The 22,407-nt window shown below is 42.7% G+C and overlaps 1 protein-coding gene across 1 annotated transcript; it reads right to left on the bottom strand.

The window, feature by feature from the left end:
* Positions 1-1,337: 1,337 nt before the first annotated feature.
* On the bottom strand, positions 1,338-17,563 carry slc7a3a (solute carrier family 7 member 3a). Its single transcript, XM_086177507.1, has 12 exons — positions 17,480-17,563; positions 9,728-10,343; positions 9,469-9,630; positions 8,772-8,949; positions 8,536-8,651; positions 7,734-7,956; positions 7,491-7,630; positions 6,979-7,081; positions 6,472-6,701; positions 6,187-6,353; positions 5,484-5,592; positions 1,338-5,367 (listed from the first exon to the last, which is right to left on the bottom strand). Exons 2-12 carry the CDS (start codon positions 10,092-10,094, stop codon positions 5,216-5,218), a joined length of 1,947 nt encoding a protein of 648 aa, XP_086033633.1. The 5' UTR covers positions 10,095-10,343; positions 17,480-17,563; the 3' UTR covers positions 1,338-5,215.
* Positions 17,564-22,407: the final 4,844 nt, after the last annotated feature.

The raw sequence follows: 22,407 nt of genomic DNA on the forward strand, positions 1-22,407 counted from the left end.
AAAAAGATATGCGAGTGTATTTTAAAAAATACTGAGTTTAGTAACAGACTATTTATGGGAATTTTAAATCTTCACTTTGAACCAATGATTTCTTTTCACCTGACAAAACACATGATCCACTGCTGGGTGTGTGATCACTCTTAAATTAAAAACATCATAATTGTCAAGGTTAAATTTAAAGGTTGGATGTAAGGATTGAACTTAACGGTTGAACATTAAGAGTAAATTTTAAGATAAAATATAAAAGTTAAGAGTACAGGTTAAAAGTCAGGGGTGAATGTAGAGGCTGAAAGTAAAGATTGAATGTGAAGGCAAATGTAAATTGAAAATGCAAATGTAAAAGGTACTTGTGAGGTGTAAATGTAAAGTTTGACTGTAAATGTGAAGGGTGAATGCAAACTTTGAATGCAAAGGTTGAATATAAGTTTAAATGTAAAGGTTGAATGTTGAGAGTAAATCGAACAATTGAATGTAAAGGTTAAAGGTCAAGGCGGAATAGAAGGGTCGCTGTGATGCTTTCATGTCTAATTGTAGCTCAGAAAAGACAAAAAAAATTCTTTTGGTGGACGTTAAACGACTTACGGTGGTGTTTACGTGGGAGTTCCTCTGGCTTGTGGGAAAGCGACGTGCTCCGTGAGGCCATGGGTAATGTCATGTCAACCGTCTACAACAAAGGAGTAGAATTGAGGTCAGTTTATTATACACATCATTTGAAAAATAGTTTATATATTTATGTACAGAAATAATACTAAACTCACCCAATTTAAGTCAACCGGCATTCATTTCCTATTTACGCCAGCAGAGGACGACGTTGACCAGCAAAACTACTTGACGTCTCCAACTTGTAGCAAAAGCTCCCAGCTCATGAATTTAAAAACAAAAATAAAAGAAAAATAATGTAGAAAGGAAAACGGCAGTCAAGAATTTAGTCTGCTTTTAAAAAATAGTTATTTTACCGCCATTGTGTCAATCATTCAGAATGAATGTCATTTCACAAACTCAGCTGACGGGAGAGCAAGAGGTCTCTTACTTTGCTGTTCTTTAAGAAAAAAAATAAAATTTAAAATCTTCCAAGAAGATCAGATATCAACCTAGACGTGATGTCAATGAGACTACGACGACAACATTGGCCAACTTTTGATTCGGAAAAAAACAAGTGACAAACGGAAGCTGCATTCAGCCGGTGAAGACTCATCTCGACCCAGGGCTTGAAATGCAATGAGTCACCGGTGACTCACTGGAAACATGTAGATGATTTGAAACAAGTCCCAGGGCAATGATACCCGTAATTGTTAGAAAAAAAAAAAAAAAAAAAAAAAAAAAAAATAGGACGCAGATTTTCAAGCTGAGACATGACTCATTTTATTTAAAAAAAACATGAAAATACAGCTTGCTTTTGTTTTTCTCTTACATGACAGCCATATGTACAATACAAAGGAAAAAAAAATAAAGGTTGCTGTTTGCGACCAGCATTAAGAGGGGTTGCAATGATATTTATTTATTTTAGAAAAAGGCACGAGGGCTGAGTTTGAAGAGTTTGAGGACCAAACCTTGAACCCCTTAAAGGAATCCAAGATAATGGATCTGTTTCTTGGGGGGAATCAAGGAGTCACATTCTTCAGGTGCAGACCGTGTGGTCTTTCAGCGTCAGACCCGTGATTTTGAACAAAGTATTAACAGTCTTTTTAGTTGTTGCGAGTTTTCACCAGCTCTTATCTTCTCTGCCGCTTTCCCTGAACTCGGGGTGTGAAAGCCCGAGAAGGGGATTGCAAACGAGAATACTTAATTTCTTCAATGCTGTGTTTATGGGGACGCTTTTGTCTTAAATGACATAAATAGAGTGGGAAATTATTTTCTTTTTTTCAGTTTTGAATTCAGCAGCATCAAGTGTCACATGACCCCCAAGCACAATTTACAGACCATCTCTCCCAAATTATATTTCAGGTCATATTTTAAAACAAACGTTTGTGTAATTTACAGCATTTATACAACTTTTACACAAATACTGTACAATATTAAGAAAAGCACTTTACTAGAACAACATGAATGCTAAGAACAATAAGTTATTACATCGACTCCGGAGGGTTGGTGGGGGTGTGGGGGGTAAAAACCCTTAAAAAATAAAAAGAATTAGAGACCATCTTTTAGTGGTCATTCCTACTTTTCAAAAACGCTTCCGAAATCTATTCATTTGGTCAGGAAGGAGAAGAAAAATACCATTAAAAGTTAATTAATGTATGTCAATAATCTGTGACAAAAAAAGCAAAAAAAGACAAGACTGAAACAAACAAAGAAAGATGAACTAATAATATGTACATGACAATAAAAATACATAAACATCTAAAATGTATATAGATTGAGACTGATATGAAGTTGCCAAGCAAAAACAAAAACAACAGCTATCCCCAAAGATACTTTACACATTGAAATATTAACAAGGCTACTTAGAGAAGAGTAAATCAAAAATAGTAAAAATTAGTTTAAAAAAAGACAGGGGAGGGGAGGGCAGGTAGGGGGGTTCTCAACAGACAGAGCTGCCAAGTTGAAAAAAAAAAAAGAACAAGAACCTTGATGATTTGTTTAAATTTTTCTGACAAAGAAGTTTAAAAACAAACAAACAGAAAAAAAAAACAGGAAGAAGGGTATAGATATTTCATCCGTCCATCCATCTTCTGCCATTTATACTCGGGGCCTGGAGGATGCTGGAGCCGATCCAGCTGTCACTGGGCGAGAGGCTGGGTACACCCTGAACTGGTCGCCAGTCAATCACAGGGGCACATATAGACCAAACAACCATTCACTCACTCATTCATTCAGGACATTTTTTTTATAATGAATTTGCATTTTTTTAGACTGTAGGAGGAAACCGGAGAACCCGGGGGAAACCCATGCAGACACGAGGAGAACATGGAAACCACACAGAAACATCCCCTTGTCGAAATTGAACCAGGGTCCTTCTTGCTGTGAGGTTGAAGTGCTAACCACTGCACCACCGTGCAGCCGGTATAGATATTTATAGTGATGTAAAAGAAAAAGAAATGTAGACAACAAAAAAAAAAAAAGATAAATAAATAAAAACGCAGATACTGGAGCAGGTGGAGGAGAGGTTGGACATCTGTCAGATATCACTGGTGGCATTTTGGTACTTGGTGCATTCTCATGTTTTTAACCTGGATTTCCCTTCGGTTTCTCACGGGTTCATGGGATCATAAAAACGCCACCAGTGACTTTCCCCTCAAACAGCAGTTCTGCAGTAAACCGCTTAAAATGTTAATTTAGTCGTGACTAAAAAAACTACCTAAAACATCAAAATGTTAAAAGGCTCTTGTGAACATATGTTATGGCTGTTCTTTGGGAGCGGGTGAGATACGAGGGGACCGGGGCGTCAAGTTAACTTGTCAAGTTAAAGAACGCCGCCATTTCTCGGTCTCGGCCATGAGACGGGAGGTCTGCAGTAGTAAATGGCCACACGGCTAATGATTTGAAAAAAAATCGAAAAAGGCAGAAAAGAAGGAAAATGGGGGGTTTGTGGAGATAAAAGTGCAGTTCTTCTACCGCAAAGCAAAGATGCTGTCCTTCAGTTGGAAAGCATCCTCTTAGTTGAACAAGGAAATCTAGTAATTACTATAATTTGCCCCCCCCAGAAATTTTTCCAGTGTTATTAAAAAGAAAGAAACTATTGGATTAATTTTGGGGAGCTGAATAGATAAAAACGTCTTTATTTTACCATATTAATGCAGACTGTCTGGGCCATGGCCAAGAACGTGTGGGCTACAGGCCCGTCTACGATAAGCCGGCGTTCAGACAAAATAAAACAAACGTTTGGATTTTTTTTTCTTCCAAGTTTGCGATAATCTGGATTTCGAAAGAGTTACCCAGGCGATTGGGATTTCACCACTAACGATAAAAAAAACAAAACAACCGCCTCAAAATCTTGAATCTCAATCCAGAAAATTATTTAAAAATAAATAAATAAATAAAAATTGGGGATCTATACCAGATCTGCGCTGACAGTCGCGGGAGAACAATCCCACCACCGGGTGCTCCTGGGCCTCACAATGAGAGGAAGAGGAGACATCCCAGGATCAAAAAGTGATGTCGCTGTGAAGGTTTGGCTGCTTCTCCGCCACCTCCACGAACACCGCTCCCACTTGTAACCAGATGATCCAGAGGGATCCCAGCTTCAGGGTGGGCATGGAAGATAAGGTTTTTTTCAGTTTCTTTCTCTTGTAGATTGCTACAAGTGGGAGATATTTTAGAATCATGCTGTGACTAAAAAGAGGTCAGTTGCAATAAAAAAATTAAAAAAATAAAAAAGTCTTATCTGAACTTTTGGAGACTGGGAAAAACGTGTAACTAGACTGTAACAAACACTAAAGATGAAGAATCGGGGCGTTCTCTAACTTTGAAGGTCTGAAGCTCTGCACAGACTGTGTGCTGTTGACCTTGGTACAGAGAAAACAGAACCTGGTTACTACCGTGTTTACAAACACAAATTCCACGAGATGGGGGGGCTAAACGGATCGGCAGTTACTCGGTCGGCAACGAGTTTAACTGGAGTAATATGGTCTCTTCTGCGGTTTGAGTCTAGCTTGGCGGTGAACTGGCGATGGTATAAGCAGCGTCGTGAGTCAAAATTGGTCTGGCTGTCTTTCTTCCTTTGATGCAACTGTCTCGCGCCCGTGTGTGTGTGTGTGTGTGTGTGTGTGTGTGTGTGTGTGTGTGTGTGTGTGTCTGCGTCGCTGGCTGGGAGGCTCCAACTGTCGACTGGTACAACGGAGACAGAGTGCAAAAAGAAAAAAAGACCAACTCCTGACACGTAACATCCCTCCAGTAAACGGCTTCGGATAAGAGATATCAGAACCACAGTGCTGCGAGTTAGATCCGTCAAAGCGTGAATTATAGGCATGTAAATATCTCCCGAGGGCTAAGGCTAAATACAGACAGATTACGAACAAGACACATGGCCAGGAAGTGGCTCTGTCACAGTGTCTAACCATCAAGTTAATCAGCCTCCGAATCAGAGGTAAGATGTGTGTGGCGATTTCTTGCCTCTCCTCCCCCGTCCAGCCCAGGGGGGGGGGGGGGCGTGTTCCAGGCCGCCTACACCGAAGGATGTTTGGCCACCGCTTCGAGTGGGGCCGCTGCAACGAGTGTAGATGCTCCGCAACACTCCCGGGTGGGCTGGAGGGGGAGGGGCCTACGTCAGTCTGTATCAGGGGCTTCCCGCTTCCGCGTCGCTGTCGTCGGGAGCGCCTTTGTAAATGGGGCTCTTGCTCTGCAGCGCCGCTTCATACTTGCGCGGAGACGACCTGTTGGCCGCTTCGTTGCTGTTCTTGATGCCGTAGAAGAAATAGATGGCGAAACCTGGAAGGGGGTAAAGGGGTGTTGGGAAAAAAAAAAAGCAGACAGAAATTAGAACAGTTGGATTAACAGAGACAAATTAAATATCAAAATGACAAAAGGGAAATATTTCGACCTACCGATTACCATCCAGACAGTGAATCGTAGCCATGTGCCCCGGTCTAGCTGCATCATGAGGTAGATGTTTACGAAAACGCTGAACAAGGGCAGCCAGGGAAGCAACGGGACCTGTAGATAGAAGGAGGGGATGAATTCTTTTACTTGTCTATTTACTTTTCACTCGAAAATCTCCTGACAAAATACAGGCCCAAAAGGCCTTTGGGAATACATTTAGCCTCTGCACGTCGGTTGATCGCCTTAGAAGATCCTTTAGCTGTTTGGGCAAATAACTGGACACTGCCGCTTGAGAACTGATATCTAGTTGTTTGAGACTTCAATGTCAATAACAATTGATGAGTTTAGGTTGATTCATAATTCCTTATTGGGGATATTTTCAATAATGTATGTTTGTTTTTTTTGATAGTTGTCCTGCGTCCACAAAACAGGTGATTCCTCAATAGCAGAATTTCTTTTACTACTGAATATTAGCGCTACTTTGGCTGTAATGGTTGCGCTTTGCAAGGTTTATACAAATGCAGATACTGCATATGAATATTTGAATCGAAAAAGACACTGAACACAAATGTTCACAAAAATGAAATCATGAAATTTTTTTTTACAAAATGTTAAACAACAAAAAGCTACAGTTGCAACAGCTAAATATGTATTTGTTATAAAAAAAATGCAATTTTTATGTAGAAGCAGCTGCGCCCCCAAGGTCACCTTGAAGGTGAGAGCCTCCTTGCTCTCCGGCTGCCTGCAGATAATGACAACGCAGATGCCACAGAGGACGGTAAGGATGATGCAGAACGTCACTACCACTGCGTTGCCGGCCAGCAGCGATCCCAGGTAGTTGGCAAGGATGATGCACAACATGGTGATGAGAACGGCTGCAAAGAGAACCAAAGAAAGGAGACGGTATGAGTAAGCGAGCATGAGCTTTCTGACGATGAAGCCTTTTTTTTTTTTTTTTTTAAACATGCCGGCATCCCTGCCGCCCATGCTTACAGATGGTGGCGGTGGTAGCGTAGACTATGTTCCCGGAGGTCTGTGTTGGGAGCTTTCCACTCGGGAAGAAAAGCAGCTTAGTGGTGAATGCCTCCCGGAGTGGCTTTTCCTCTGTCTCCATGCCATATTCATCGCCGCTGTCACCCCCGGTCACGGCCACCTTCTCCCCTTCAACAAGCTCCACCAGCTTCTCGGTCTGGCTGGATGAGGACAAAGTGCCCGGCTGGTACCTGCAGAAGGACGGCAGGGTCAGAAACAACCATGTATACCGTGGTCCCTAGTTTATTGCAGAGGTTACACTGCAAAACCAGCCGGAATAAATGTAAATCCACAAAGTAATGGCCATTATATATATATATATATATATATATATATATATATATATAAGGAACAATGTACATATTGGAAAATTGCCTGATACATTTGTACAGCATCTCTAACCGAAGTAAAACTGAATAAAAAAAATTGAATTAAAAAATGTAAATAAAAATGAAAAAATGTTTATACCTGAGGATGAGAACACAGATGGCCACAAGTGAGTACGCAAGTAGAGTTCCAATAGACATGAGGTCAACCAGGGCAGCAAGGTCAAACAGGAAGGCCATCAGGGCTGTGACGATAACAGACAGATTCCTTAGAAAACTCGAAACTGTACCCGATTGTTTTGAAAACATCAGTCACAATGATACACAGGACACATCAATTGGCGGCCAAAAAGTACAGGAAAAAAAAACATAACACTACAGATAAAGAAGTGGCATGGATGGTATCCCTGGCGTGAAAATAAATATGAGGGATATGCAGACATGGGCTTCGACGAATAACAGGAAAGTCCTGATTAAAAGCATCTAAATACAGAACAGATGGGTTTGAGGCAGATAGCCGGCGACTGCAAATGCCACCTCATGTGAATACCTCTAGAGATCGTGGACCGGCAAACCATCACCGCCGAGACACAAAATAACAGTTTCTGCCCCCTTTTTTGCTTTTGTTGCCAGGAACGCAAAGGGGCCGCCTACCTGCAACAATCCCAGAAACAATGGTAGCCAGCAGGGGCGTTTTTGTGCGAGCGTTCATCCTGGACAGAGCACGGAACAGCAGCCCGTCGCCTGCCATGGCATAAATAACACGGGGCATAGGAAACATGGATCCGAGTAAGCTGGGGGGAGGGGGAGACAACAAAAAAAAAGGGATATATCGTTATTAGATTTGAATTCACATTGCATGTGTGTGAGTCGGGGGTTGGAAACATGTTGTCTTACCTGGTGGACAGGGCACAGAGAGAGCCCACCGCCACAATGTACCTGGCAGGCGCCCAACCAACGTGGCTGAAGGCCTCCGGCAGCGGGCTCTGCGTGTTGAGCTGGTAGTACGGCATCATGAGGGTCAACGCGGCGGAGACACCGAAGTAAGCAAAGAAGCAGATAAGCAGCGAGGCCACGATGCCAACGGGTATCGAGCGCATGGGGTTCTTTGCTTCTTCACCTGTGGGATGAGCAGAAAGGCAAGAGGGGAGGTTAGCACGCAACACACGTGTGAGCAAACGTGCGCCGCAGCTGTTTTCTGAGTGTGAGCCGTGATGCGTCACTCAAGGCTGACAAAAGGGGGGAGGCTTGTGTGTTTGGTGTGGCCAGTCGCGGGAAATTGTAGAATCCAAAATGAACAAAGAAACGCAGAATAGAAAATATATTCAAATAATCGCATTCCAGCGAAAAACAAATTATTCTTGTTTTTATTGTAAATGTAAACATTTCTGCACACTGCCGGCCGATGGGGAAAGGTTGAAAGGCCATCACCGAGGCAAGTTGAGTAAATAGACGCTGGATTTCAAATGGCATTCTACACAGCTTGACATTTCATGTGTACTAAACATACGAGCCCCAAGAGCAGCCTGGACGGCCATATGCGTGAATAGTTGGAATGCACCTTTAGGCGTACGACACAGTAGACAGCAGCTATCCCATGTCGCACAAAGTTACATAACATGGACTCTGAAAATATAGCAGGTGTTTCAGGTCCAGCAGAGCTAAACATAGTGGGATCTCAGGCTGCTAACACACTCACTTGTTGTGGCGATACAGTCGAAGCCCACAAATGCGTAGAAGCAGGTGGCGGCACCGGACAAGACCCCGGTGAGGCCGAACGGAGAGAAGCCTCCAACGCCGAATTCCTCCCTGATTCTGTCAAAACGAGGGAGGGGCGACTCTTAAATCAAAGTCGAACAAAACTCACAAAGACAAAAAGAAGTAGTAGCGAGTCGTTCGGTGTTCAAATGCCAAGGCGAGCGTTCAGATACTAACTTGGAGGTCTTGTTGGTCTCGTTTATAAAACTATAGTAGTCGGCCTCTGTGAGGTTCCAGTTGGCTGTGTCCCCCTTGACAAAGCCTGAGATGATGACGAAGCCCAGAACCACCAGGTTAATGCCAGTGAAGATCTTGTTCACCAGCGCTGACTCGCTCACGCCGAAGGCCAGGAGTCCTACACGTAGACGAAGGAGGGTTGGTTCATTATAACAGAAGAGAATTCATATTTTATCTCCATGAACAGCATGTCCTGCAACATGGGTGGACTGTGTTTGCACTTCATCACTTCCACCACGCTATTTAACAACACCCCTCCTTATTTTCACTCACTCTCGCACCGCTGCTGGTATTCCCTCCCACGCCGGGGCGCAATTATCGCCATGACGACAGTCCTTGCCGCTATAAAAATGTGTTCAATGCGATGCGAATGCGGCTGTGTTTCTCATTTGTGACACTAACCCAATGAGCGGGCGGGAGTTTTCCCATCATTCACCTGTCCGACTTTATGTTCCACTCACTTCGCATACTAACTTTTCTCAGAACATCAGCAACTTAAAGAAACCTGTTAATTTATCCTTTCACACATGAAAGTGTCTGTGTGTGTATGTGTTGGTGTGTTGCTTGTCATGTTCTAGGGCTCATGATGGGGGGGGTCATTCCACGAGATAAATAAGTAAATGTCTCCCTGACTAACCTGTCAGCAAAAGGACCAAAATCAGGGCAAATAGGTCTGGGTATTCTGCCAACACCTGCCCCGGGACTTTCATTGCCATGGAGGTTTTGAAGAAGCCGGAGATCTTCTGCTCCACCAGGCTGTCAAAGGTGGAGCTCCACGCCCTGGCCACGCTCGCAGTACCTGTACGACAGAAAGAAAAAAAAAAAAAACAAACAACGGAAGTTAAGTCAACTGTATGTTGTAAGACAATGGCACAAGGTTTTATGCAAATACTCACCTATCACATACGACAGGATCAGGTTCCAACCTGTGATGAAAGCCCAGATTTCTCCGACCGTCACATAGCTGTAAAGGTAGGCTGAGCCCGTCTTAGGGACGCGAGCACCGAACTCGGCGTAGCACAGGCCGGCCAGCATGGAGGACAGTGCAGCGATGAGGAAGCAGAGAACGATGGCGGGCCCAGCTTTCTCCCGGGCGACCTCGCCAGCGAGGACGTAGACACCGGCGCCGAGTGTGGAGCCCACTCCCAGGGCGATGAGGTCTAGGGTGGACAGGCAGCGGGCGAATCTTGTTTCTTCCCCGGAGAAGTCCAGTGCCCGGCGGCGCAGCAGGATCTTGCCCAAGTTGGACAGCTTGCTGGCCATGTTTGCTGTGACTAGGTGTGGGCGCTCAATCAGCCGGTGTGCTTTTGAAACCCTACGAACGTCTGCGTTGTTGACACAGCTGAACCTTGCGGATGGCGTCGACAAACTTGGTTGTTACTGGTCGACGTAGGTGAGCTTCACTTGCACAACTAGACTGGGCGGAAAAAAATCCCCAAAACAAACAAAAAAAATAAACAGGAAGCAGCAGCCCTACGTTCACAGTATTTTGCAGCAGCACCAGCTTATGACCTGTGAAGAAAGAGAGAGAGGAAAGCTCAAAACAGTGCTTCATTCAGTAATTTGACAAAGCTTACATTTTCATGCCGCTCTGTGTTTGGCACTGCGCGGTGAGGATTAACGCTGCCCAACGGTGAATATTTTCCAGGAGAGGTGTTCCTGTTGTTGCCGGGGCTTCCTGCGTTTATATTGTGCGGGGAGAAAAAAGCCCGCAAACTTACAAAGAGGTGCCCTCGCACTAGGTTATTAAGTTTTAGTTGAGTATCAGGTTAACACCTGCTTTTCTGCTTTTTTGGGGGAAAAAAAAAGTAGTCATCATGCTTCAAGAGAACACGTACAAATACCAGTTACACAACTTCCAGGAATTCATACCTCTACCTTTTTCAGGCCAGCAAACCATCATGTGACACAGTGGGAGGAACAGGGAGTGCTCATAAAGGCAAAAGAAACCTTGGTGAAGTCCAACCGGGGCTGGACTTAATCTGGATTTTGCTTTGGTAAATAAACCCTGCGTTGCACCCCACGCTGGGGAAACAAAGGAACACCTTGCCCAATGCCCTCCTCCTCCCCCCCAGGCCCTCTTGCTACTTGGGTTCTGTTTTCTTAGCGGACGAACTGTCAGGGAGAGGCCTGGGAACACTCGAGGCTGCGAGGGGATGATACCGCGGAGACTTGCGAGCGAATGTCAGCGAGAGGGGGGATAACAGTGTGAGGCGGCAGTTTGATAAGATGGACCAGCTGGACACGGCGGATTGATATATAAATGACTGCCCTGAAGAAAAAAAAACAAAAAGAAAAAACTACTTGAAAGCCAAAAAGCTACATTTGGCCGGGAAAAATAGTAATTTTAAATAACAAAAGCAAGAAAATAAACACTACAATGTTGCCGGTCTGCACCTGCAGCCTTGAATGCATGAAATGCCTGCAATGTGACGTGTTGGATTTTGAATTTAGTTTCATATGAAATTTGAAGGACGACTGAGAGGATGTCCTCTCAGGCCAAAATAACGGTGCTTGTACCGTCTCCTGTACACGTGTGCATGTGGGATCATGCAGAACAGCTCTATCTCTGGTGGTCACATATGACGCGTGTCGAGTCCTTGGACTGTTTGTCTTTGAGAGCAAGGCGGGCGCACAATGGGGATATGACATGCAGGGACGCAGACGAGGGGGTGGGGGGTCAACGTGACTTTGGGTCTCGGCACAAAAAATAATTAACAATTCTGCAGTGTAAAGTTTAAAAGTCTTTTGGGTCAATGGACTTTTATTTGTGTTTGTTCTTGCTGAAGGAATGATAAGGTGGCATGATAAAAACAGTCTTTGGTGTGTGTAAGAGACCTGCGGCAAATTTGTTGAATTAAAAAAAAAATCCTCTACTTCCAGAATACCATTAATTTGCATTGTAACAATACAAGGATATCATGTCGTGCTTTTGGGGGGAAAAAAAAATATTACTATCAGTTTCACATTTAATTGACCAATCTACTAATCAGCCAATCGCAAAAATCAAGAATTGAACGAATTAGTGATATTTATTTAGTTGTAGCTCAAAAATGTTCCTCTCTGTCATTACAATGATCTTGTATTGTTTTATGGTATTAAAAGTTTGGATGACTGTCCAGCTATTATTTTAGCTGGACAGTCATCCAAACTTATTGTTATTTTCATGAGATTTTAAGAAACAAAATTTAAAAAAAAGTTTACTTTTCAAAAGTCTGTGCAGCGCCAAAGAACATGCTGAGAGGAGATCTTTGCACGTTGACATGTACACCAGTTTGAATGAGTGAGTGCGAAAGTCTGTTAGGAACAATCAGACACTTGTGCTGGTTGGACCACACGGGTGCATCCGAAAGCTCTCACTTCGTTTTCAGACAATCTTCTTCACCACAAAAAACAAACAAAAAAAAAAACAGTGATGTTGTTATGAAGCAATCACAATCACCAGGAAGACACCCGTGACTTTATCTTATCTGCAAATACTACACTAATCGGCAAATACTATCACACTCATTTTTTCCTGATAAATATGTAACAATGCTTTAAGGTGGCATGGGATAGTTGATGACTTTGTGTGTGTGTGTGTGTGTGTGTGTAATCATGACACCTGATTCCTTGGCGTGAATGCCAGCGCGCCTATCAGTCTCTTCATAGGTCAGGCAGCAAAAAAGAAACGAAACACTATCCGGCAACACAGAGTGGTGTGTCTGTGAGGGCTAGTCCCAGTCCAGTAAGCGTCTATACTGATCTGAAGGCCAGTAAAGTTTTGCTGCTTAAATTTCCTCTCGAGCCAAGAATTAGACAAAAAGTTGCCCCCCCCCCCCAAAATGCTTCAAAGATTTCTATGTTGTGGCTGCTTGGGAATTTTTGCAATTTTTAAAGGCTGCATTTTGATAGCACGTATAAACAAATGCAATATAATGACGGTTTTCGTGCAATAATTTACTGATGCAATACTACAACTGAGTAATAAACTAACAGCAAGAATAAACGGTGCAGTTCTTTACTATGTTTCCTCAACAATTTTGATGGCAATTGTGAAATGACAGTGGGAGTAACCCTAAGAAGTGGTGCAATGCAACTTAACAGCATCTATGAAAACAGAAAAAAAGGCAGCTTTGACCAATTTGACAACCATAAGATACTTGAAAAAATACAACGGACACAGCAATTTTTTTGGTGACCAACCAGTTTAAAGTATCCTGCCTGCATCCCAGACCCCAGTGCCCTCAGAGCCAGTTGAGGTTCACAAGTTCATTTCATGTCAAGTTTCGGGTCACTGAGTATGTCCCTGTATATCATGTATGGTCTAATTTTGGCAAAACCTTTTCATAATGCACAGGATGCAAATCCTGGCATTTTCCCTCCCTGATACAATAGCAATATTCTATTAATACCATTAAAACAACATACCTTATCAATCAAAGCACTTTTATGCATCAAAAGGAGAGTATCCTGCCCGAGTGTAGAGACAAAAAAAGAAAAGAAAAAACACTGTCAAACAATGAAATAAAAGATCAGCGGTGAGCGACAGACAACCGCAATAACAAACATCCAGCCTTCTGAAGACCTATGGGAAACTGCTACTTGGCGTGACATTCCAGGTGCACGCTGGGAACTGAGATCTGAGAGTGTCAATGTTGTCTCAATAAACATTTCGGGCTTATTGCTAAATGGACTGCCCAGGTGGCTGAGATCTCCTTGGGAGGGGGGGGGGGATTCAACCAACAGAACGTACCTCGCAAAATTAGGACAAAAGTTATTTTATTTTCAAAGCTGCACCACCGGTAATCCACGACCGTGAGTATCGTCAAGGCCCCACCCTTGGCGCGAACCAACCGGCCGGGTGACCCCATTAAGGGGGTGGTCTCATGATTCAGGAGCCACACTTCACCTCAACCGATACCTCTGTCGAGTTGGCGCGTTGCACTAATCTTTTCCTTGTGTTTTTCACGAGGGCCCTCGTCAGCCAAAAGTGGGGCAAATTTGTGCCTCGCTGAGAGGCGTGGCTCAGAAACATGCTGTCCCGTAGCTCTATCATGTAGCAGCAAGAACAACCGCACACATGTGCGAAAAAGACAGGTTTCACCTGTGCCCATTATATGCCTTATTACCTAAGGATTACATAACTGAAGCGGTTTACTTGTTTCCCGGAGTCACCAAAACTAGACCGTGTTCAAATTCTTCAGCCCGGGCCCCACCAAAGCTCCAGTTACAGCGATAATGTTCCTATTACTTGACTTAACATTGTTGCAACTGCTGCCGTGGACTCTAAGAGGATTATTTGGTGAAGTAACAAACATGCCAGCCTCCTTATAGCTTGTTTACTCCTCCTCTTTCTATTCACACAAACACCCCACGTCCTTGTTTTGGTCACCGCTCTCTCCTCGACTACCCCCAACGGTGTGACCCACCGTAATTTTGTTTGCCGTGTTTGCTAAATGGCCACTCACGAACTGCAAGGTTGAAAATCAAGGTCGGAAATAAAAAAATAATAAGGTAATAAAACAAACATGAACGTGACAATCTGTTTTCTTTAATCTGATACTTTCAATTCTGAACTGTTATTTGCTATACAGTAAAAGTTATGCAAACATGCAAACTTTTTTTTTCTTTCTCCCTGCCATTTCATCTGGTCATACCCTGCAGCTTTCCATCCCAGTGGCACATCTCAAAGGAACATCTATAGGAATAACAAAGCTAAACCCCCGCTATAAGAACAACTGTGACCCTACCTGACCCCAAGGGGTACGTCACACCAGGGCCCCGTCAGTATAGTTTTTTTTCTGAACAAATCTGAAGACTTCAAGGGCACTAAACTAGGATGCCAATGAACAGTCAGACTCAAACTACCAATTACCCGTAATCTGCTGCACAGCAGAAATATGATCTGATGCTGGCACGCGTCTCCCACCTTACCTTCAGGCGGCACTGTTTTTTCTAAATCATTAAGCCAAGCCAAAATTAATTTGGGCATTATGTGGCCTGTCAATACAACTCTGCATGGTGCAAATGGACAGATATAGTTTGATGACTGATCCACTCAGGTCAGTATCACCAGGCAACCCTGCTCCGAATTGCATCATGCACAATACAGGAGTCTTTCTTCCCGCGGCTTATATACAGATACACACACACAATGACTTCTCCCAAGTGTTTGAAGTCGGTATGTCTTTTGATCCGTGAACGTATGTTTTACTGTGGGTACAGTATAGTCCCCGACAGGGGCTGTGCATGTTTTTAAAGTGCGTGTGAACGGACCAACCACTGAGGCTGAACTGAAAGACCCAGTAAGTCACCTGGCCGGATACCAACACTGCTGCCAGAAACTGCCGTCTCTGTGAAATGGAATGTGACAAATAAAGAATCGGTGCACTCTCCCACGGCCGGTTCCAAATCCCATCCACCGTGGGTCGGAGGAACCGAAAATCAGGGTATGTACACGCAAGCGCACGAGAAATTATAAACAGTTGGCGAGTCATGCGGCAAGCAAGTGGCATTGTGACAATACTCTGCTCGGGATGCCTTTGAACAGCCTTCATGTGTGCAGGACAATTTGAAAAAGCAAAAGCGGATATGCAAACAAATATGGAGGCATTAAGATGTTTGCAGTCCTATTCTACTGATTTAACCATCTTGTTGAAATTTCACTACAAGCAATCATGCTGGCACAAATAACCATATTACACTTGGGAGGAGGACAAGTCATTGAAGAAGTAACAGATCCAACACAGAGGTGAAACAAGAGAAACAATCCAACTGCCGGTTGTAAGAGACACAGATATCCCCCTGTCCCCATTATTTCTGGTGAAATGGTCAAAATAAGTGGGGTTGCTGGAGCCTGTGTAATAAGCTTGTCGTACCAGGGGTGAAATCAAAACAGTTTAAACCCAGGAAAGCATGTCTCCGGGTGGAAACAGTTCTGTTATTTTGGAGCCAACGTGATATTTTGATACTTTATTTTACATACTAACACATGCAGGTCACCATCAGGTATTACCATAGATAATAATAAAGGCTGATCGATACACAGCAAGAGTGCAATGATGGTGGATGTTTCTGTTTGCAAAGCGCTGATCAAAAACCCTGATGAAATAAGTTATAATGGTTGCATGACGGATTACTATTGCGCTTTTTGCGCATGGGTATTCTGTTTGGACAAGTTGTACCTTTGCAACACAGAAAAGAGTGTACTTACCCACGCGGAACTGTGCATCGATAGTCTTAGGCTATAAAAATAATAATTAGAGAAACACATGCACTAGAATTCTGCAGCACTGTCAACCTGCGCCGCGACCGCTGACAGTCAGTGTTATTATTTATATGGTGTGTCTTTCCCAATTCGAGCTATTGTAACCCCCCCCTCCTCCTTCCCCCGGCCACGCCACGCCAGGATTCGTAAACGCGACAACTAACTACCCTCGTCGGTCGTGCAGTTGTAACCCCTTTACGATCGAAACACTTTACCGCAACTGTTAAGAAAAAAACATTTAGCCGTCTTTCTAAATCCTGCACGTTTTTCAATACGCGGGTTTGTGGAGTTGCTGAAAAACCGGCTGATGCAACACGCGCGTGGATACACCCTGATCCTTGACAGCATGCTAGGGCTCACAAACAGATATTCGGACCTACCGCGGTGGTACGAGTATTTCATTTAAATAATTCTAGGGTTAAGATATAGTCACTTACAGAGACTACATGGCATAGCGGGCAACGTTCAGCGGTCCGTTGGGCTAACAAGCCATCTGTCAGTGACTGCATCGGAGGTTAGCTACGTGGCTTAGCTGGCTCTCACGTGGTGCTAATGTTGCTTTCAGTGTTCATACGAATCGTTTGTTACGGCTATATTAAGTTCGGGAAATATGTTACGACAGTCGAACCGCAAGCTTTTCTGGTTGAAATTAGGCACGCTGTTACGCGCAGAGAGCAATGGAGGGGTAACTAAAACCACTGGACCAGTAAAAATTTTAGGATATGTGACTTCGCGTTGAAAATTTAGTATATACTAAACTGAATAAAAGATTTGAGTTCGCCACGTTTGTATTTACCATGCGTTAATCAATGAATCACTTCAGTAAAAATATATACACCTTACCTTGTAGGTTTATCAAATAGCAATTAATACATAAAGGAAAATAAAATCATTCGATAGTGGAAAAATTGACGCATTAAGTGGTCCGTGAAGTCACATTTCCAATCGCCCCAAGTCTTGGGAGCACTCCCTTAAAACGCGACCAAGACCAAAACAATGAATGGAAGCACGAAGTACAAATTGCACAGGAGTGAAGTTTAGGAAGAAAGTAATACCAAAACAGAACACAGCACCGAGTGGTGTTTACGTCTCAGATTGCCACATTTCTCCGGTTTTCCAACGTTGCTGGGTCTTTCCAACAGCTGATGACCAGCGAGGATGAGGTGTAACTTTACTGTGTCTGACCTCAGCAAGTTTTTTTTTAGATATTTGGATCGAAACACCGCTCTCTTAACTTAAACATATGATTTGAATATGTTCAATTAAATAGAAGACGGTGCTCCAAATCAGATTAAAACACATCGGCGGAAGGATTGTTTCAACACGACGACAATCCGAAGCTATAATCAATATCGTTGTTTTGAAATCAATAGTATTGTTGAAACGTGAATGATATTACCTTCAATTCCCTTTTTTTTCGGGTTGAAGATGTCAAGAGGTTTGGAAGGTTAACCGTTCCCTCGCGTTGCTGATGAAATATCCCGCTCAGTCAATGTTCGCTTTTATCGTCCCGTGGGCGGAGTGTGTACAAACACATTGACGCAATAGGAAGGTGGAGCTTTCCATTCATGAATGGCACAACTTACAAGTCGGTGGGTTTACGACGAAAAAGTATATTTCGTTAAAAGCAGTGTTGTACAAAGCCGAAGTTACGGAGGAGACCCCGGCCAAACGTCGTGTTTATGTCAGTTAGTGGACAGGAAGTGAACGATCGAACGCGCGCGATATGTATGCGCGCGTGTTTTACCGTAGTACCTATGTCCATATATGGAGCGCGTCGTGTGCGAACCCTCCCTTTGATGGCTATGTTTAGGCCCGGCCTCCTTAATACTAAAGCTGCCTTGTCCGACAAATAATTAAAAAAATATATAAATTAAGAAATGTATTTCTTAAATAAAAAAACAAATAAATAATCGAAAAAATTGTTGGTGTCGAACAATATACTTTTGTTTTCCTTCCGCCACGATGCTTTTTCGATTTTTGAATTCTCGCGCGATTTCCCCTCGTCTTCCTCAGATCTCGGCGAACCGAGGCAAGAAGGTCAAGAAGAGTCAAGGGGTCTGCAAGGGCGGTGGGGAAAAAGGGAAACAGTGCCCACCAAAGACTTGTACTTTGATTTAAAAACGTGTAATGTTGCAATTAGATATATTGCAATTGGAATTTGGAAGATGCACCCAACAAGGGGGAGGAAGTGTGCACGTTGTGTTGCGGGGTAAATGCAGGTGATGTGGGTCAACAACTTCCAAGTGTTTGCAAATATTGCAGTATTGCTGCACAGGAAATCAAAGTATTTCTTACAGGGGACGTGAGGTGAAGGCAGAGCAGATAACAATAATGTTAAAAGAAACAAGATCTTGGATGGTGAGGCCGTATACAGAGAGAGGGATAGGAAAAAGGAAATTAGATGCGGTGATTCAAAACACAAGCAGCAGCAGCAGAAAGCAGATAAGGAGCATCAGAGAAAAGCATATTGTGTGTATTGGACTAATGGTGACATGGACAAATTATTGGTTTACATGTATGCAACATACAGTGTAAAAGGTATGGTGCAAAAAAATGGCTGTCCCAGTTTAAGCCAATAAGTAGAAGACTCTGCTTAGGAGCAATGACACCAACTCAGGCTTCAATTTTGGGACCAGGAATAACAAAAAACAGGCATTGGAGCTCAGGAAATACAGGATATATCTATAACACTACATCATAAACACACCCAAAAAACATAGAACAAGAAAAACTTTGGGATGGACCATAATATATACACTAATGTGTAAGAAATAGGAGTAATAATCATTAATGCATTCATTGATTCATTCATTATTTATACCGTTTATCCTGCTCTCAGGGTCCCAGGGTTGTTGGGGCCTATCCCAGCTGTCATTAGGCTATTCATGCTGTCATCCACACTTCATATAGAGAGATACAACCATACACTCTTCTTTCAGATGTCTGGGAAAGCCAGCAGGGAGAACATGCAAACTCCGTCCAGAAAGGCCCCCCGTTGAAATTGACCATGCCACCAAGAGTAATAACATGAAGCACAGATCCCATTGCACTTCTGCGAAATTTGGAAAGACTGATTGTTATTGAATTGTTTGGACTACATTAAGATATATAGCAATCCAATTGCTTTATTTGCCGAAAATGAAATTTAGATCGCGGACCGAGATGTGACAATACACATAGGAACTGTTACCTGTCCTGTCAATACTCAACTGGACAGTGAAGAAGCAACTTTCTGTTGGGTACGGAGAAAAAAATTGATATTTAGACATTACTACAGCAATGGGACTGACCTGGTAGCGCAGTGGTTTGAGCTACAAACTCACAGGAAGGTGGTGTGAATGATCCCCCTGTTGATTTTCTACAGTTTCCTCCCACAGTCCAAAAACATTTACTGGAGACTCTAAATTGCCCAGATATGTGAATTATTGTGAATTGTTATTTTTTCTCTATGTATGGCCCTGTAAGTGACTGATGACTGGTCTAGATCGTTAGATAATGAATACGACAGTATGTAAAGTAAGGTTGAAGAAAAAAGAAAAATAGTACACTCAAAAATGCTCCGTTAAAATGCAGTTGATATTTGGGATTATGTAGTTCGAGGAAACAAGAGGACATTTAATTGTTGCGCACAATATCAGAAAAGACGGATGGCCATATACAGACTGGAGGAGAGCACTTATAAAAGTAGGTCTTGAGACACTGTTGCATTACTGCAGTTTAGTGCTACATTAAAATTTCCAAGAAATATCAAACATAGTACTTTAAACTATATTCATATGAATACGCTATTTCATTTCTCACTCCTTCTCCGGAACTGTTTACAGGATAAGTTTGGTGTCTTTATTTAAGCAGTTATACGTTCCGCTAATGACCTGAAAGGGAGCTACATTCTTCTTCTGCGTGCATTCATCTGTTTTTCGTTATTTTTAACGATTTTGCTATATGGACAGGTCGCCATTGACCATCACGGGAGCGTACTTCCTCCGTGTGACGTGCGATCATGACGAGTGGTGCACAGCCTCAGCATCCCCGTAACTCCCCAGCTTTCCTGCCTCGCCCCGAGTGTTTGTAGTGACATCACGATGTGGTGCTTTTGTCGTTGTGATGTCACAACCCGGGTCATGGGCTTCTCCTTTGTGACCTCAGAACCTCCTCAGTTCCACACCAAAGGCCTCGGTGGACGACAGCTTTTTTTAAGAATAAGAATAAGAACAACTTTATTTATCCCAAAGGAAATTGTTGTGCCAGAGTTTCAAGTAAAACACAGCAATAATAGATAATAGTAGGAAGGAGGGAGGATAAGAAATACAAATAAAATTAAGAGTGTCAAAGTTAAGGCTATAAAGTTTGATAAAGGTTATTTATTTATAAAGTTTATTTATTTAGCCTCCTTCCACAGAACAGGCCCTTCATGTTTATGAGAGTAATGCTGGGTGTACACTGAGTACGCCCAGCGTACGCAGTCGCACACTTAAAACTGAAAGTAAGAAGAAAACGTTAAGAGTATTGCTGGAGTCTTTCTGGAGTCAGCCCCGCTTATACGATGTCAACTCTCCAGCGGAGAGGGAAAACCGACGTACTGAGATAGCAGAGGCTCTGCAAATACCCGGTGACAACATTTCATAGTGGGAAAAAATTTGCTGAAAGAATCTAGCTGGAGTTTTCCACAAGTCTTTTCCAAATCTTGTCAGTCTTTAAATATAAGATCCACCGTCTTTGTAAAATCTCAGTCTCAGACTGAGACCTAAAACTTTAAAAACTGGTCTTTAGATGTGAGCTGGTAGACTTATACGAGTTTTTTCCAAATCTTTCCAGTCTTTAGTTGTATAGGAGGCATCGTACGCACTGTTGTCGAGATCAGGTTCGGTCAGACGACGGTTGACAGGATGACACATTGTAATGGAATTAGTGGTAAGACTGGTGAAACCTGCTTTGGTGTCAGGAAACTAGCGGTTATTTATTAGATTTAACATACAGATTATTGGATCGGCTGTTGTGCCTCATTTTTCATGACAGTTTAATGTGTAGATGAGTTACTTGTCATAACATTACATCGTTACATAACATTGTCATGGGAACATTAGAATTTGCTTAATGAGCTGGAATACAGAGGTACCTTCCTATGTATTCGTGCATAATCAGAGAAACAAAAGAGCAAAACCAACATATCCAAGCCAGAGGGGATGGATATGGCTTGGTGTTATACTTTAAGGAGCAGAGAAACAACTTGTAAATGCCAAGTGTTGAGGCCGATGCGGTCGACCGAAAAGAAAATCTGTTTTCCCACCTGCTTGTAAGTTGCAGCGAGATGACTAGTGTGCATGAAAATCAGAGGCTGGAAAATAAAATTAAATCAGAACAATGATATAACGTGACCGAGGAAAGGTTTACCCAAAAGAGACGCAGTTCGGCATGCAATGATCAGAAGTTACAGGAACTCTAAAGGAGAAGGACTAATAATTGTTTGTCACGACTTATAAGAAAAAAAGAAAAAATCCGTCTTAAGGGTTCTGTATTTTACCAAATAGGGCTATGTGATGACGGCGGTGGCAATAATCTGCTGCAAAAAGAGGAATGAGATCCTTTTCATTCTAGACCAATAAGAGAAACATATATGATATCAAATATCAAACTTGGGCAATTGAAAGATCAGAGTAACTGCTTTGACTAAAAGTGCTTGTTTGCAACAGCACAACGAAATAAGGGATATACTGTGGGATAGTGATGTGCATTGGCTTCATGCAATAACACATTTACTTTTTAATATTAAATTGGCAGCAGAAGTTATTAATACCATTTGTTCTTTATTGTTTTTCCTTTATGTCTCCACCGTCATCGGCCTTGGGGAGTATGTTATGGACCTGTAATGGATCTGCAATATGCTGACTGAACGCATGGAATAGTGACACTCGTGATGAGAAGGACAAAAATATCACAACTTGAAATGAGTTGGCTGTTATTTTGACGCTGTTGCCATGACGTCATGACGATTGCCCCATTCCGGGAGACATTTATGGTGTCCTGTTTTTTAAATAGCGTTTTTCTATTTTTTTTATCTATAGATCTATAAACTCATACACGTTTAAATACTCACAGGCACAAGGATCGGGCCTGGAGGAACTAGCAATGTATCTTTGTGTAACAGTTTTAGCACATTTGGGAGGTAAAACTGTAACTTTTCAGCACATGCAATCACACACACTCACAGCTGAATTAGTGGACGTTTTTTTAAGACCCTACATATGTAATGTGCATAAATTTGAATGTATGCGTTCACATTGGACTTAAGTTCTACTTTTTCAGAAGTGTATCTATATTCCTTTG

This window comes from Fistularia commersonii, chromosome 29 (assembly GCF_037954325.1).
Source record: "Fistularia commersonii isolate RoL2024-O1a breed Wild chromosome 29, RoL_Fcom_v1.0, whole genome shotgun sequence".
In the NCBI taxonomy this organism is placed as follows: Eukaryota; Metazoa; Chordata; class Actinopteri; order Syngnathiformes; family Fistulariidae; genus Fistularia; species Fistularia commersonii.

What these genes read in the sequence shown, in the direction of transcription:
- slc7a3a (XM_086177507.1), bottom strand. Translation starts at nt 10,094, where the DNA reads ATGGCCAGCAAGCTGTCCAACTTGGGCAAGATCCTGCTGCGCCGCCGG. An exon ending in GATCCTGTCGTATGTGATAG is followed by an intron (nt 9,631 to 9,727) that starts GTGAGTATTTGC and finishes TCTGTCGTACAG; the next exon opens with GTACTGCGAGCGTGGCCAGG. An exon ending in TGTTTCTGGGATTGTTGCAG is followed by an intron (nt 7,082 to 7,490) that starts GTAGGCGGCCCC and finishes TTATCGTCACAG; the next exon opens with CCCTGATGGCCTTCCTGTTT.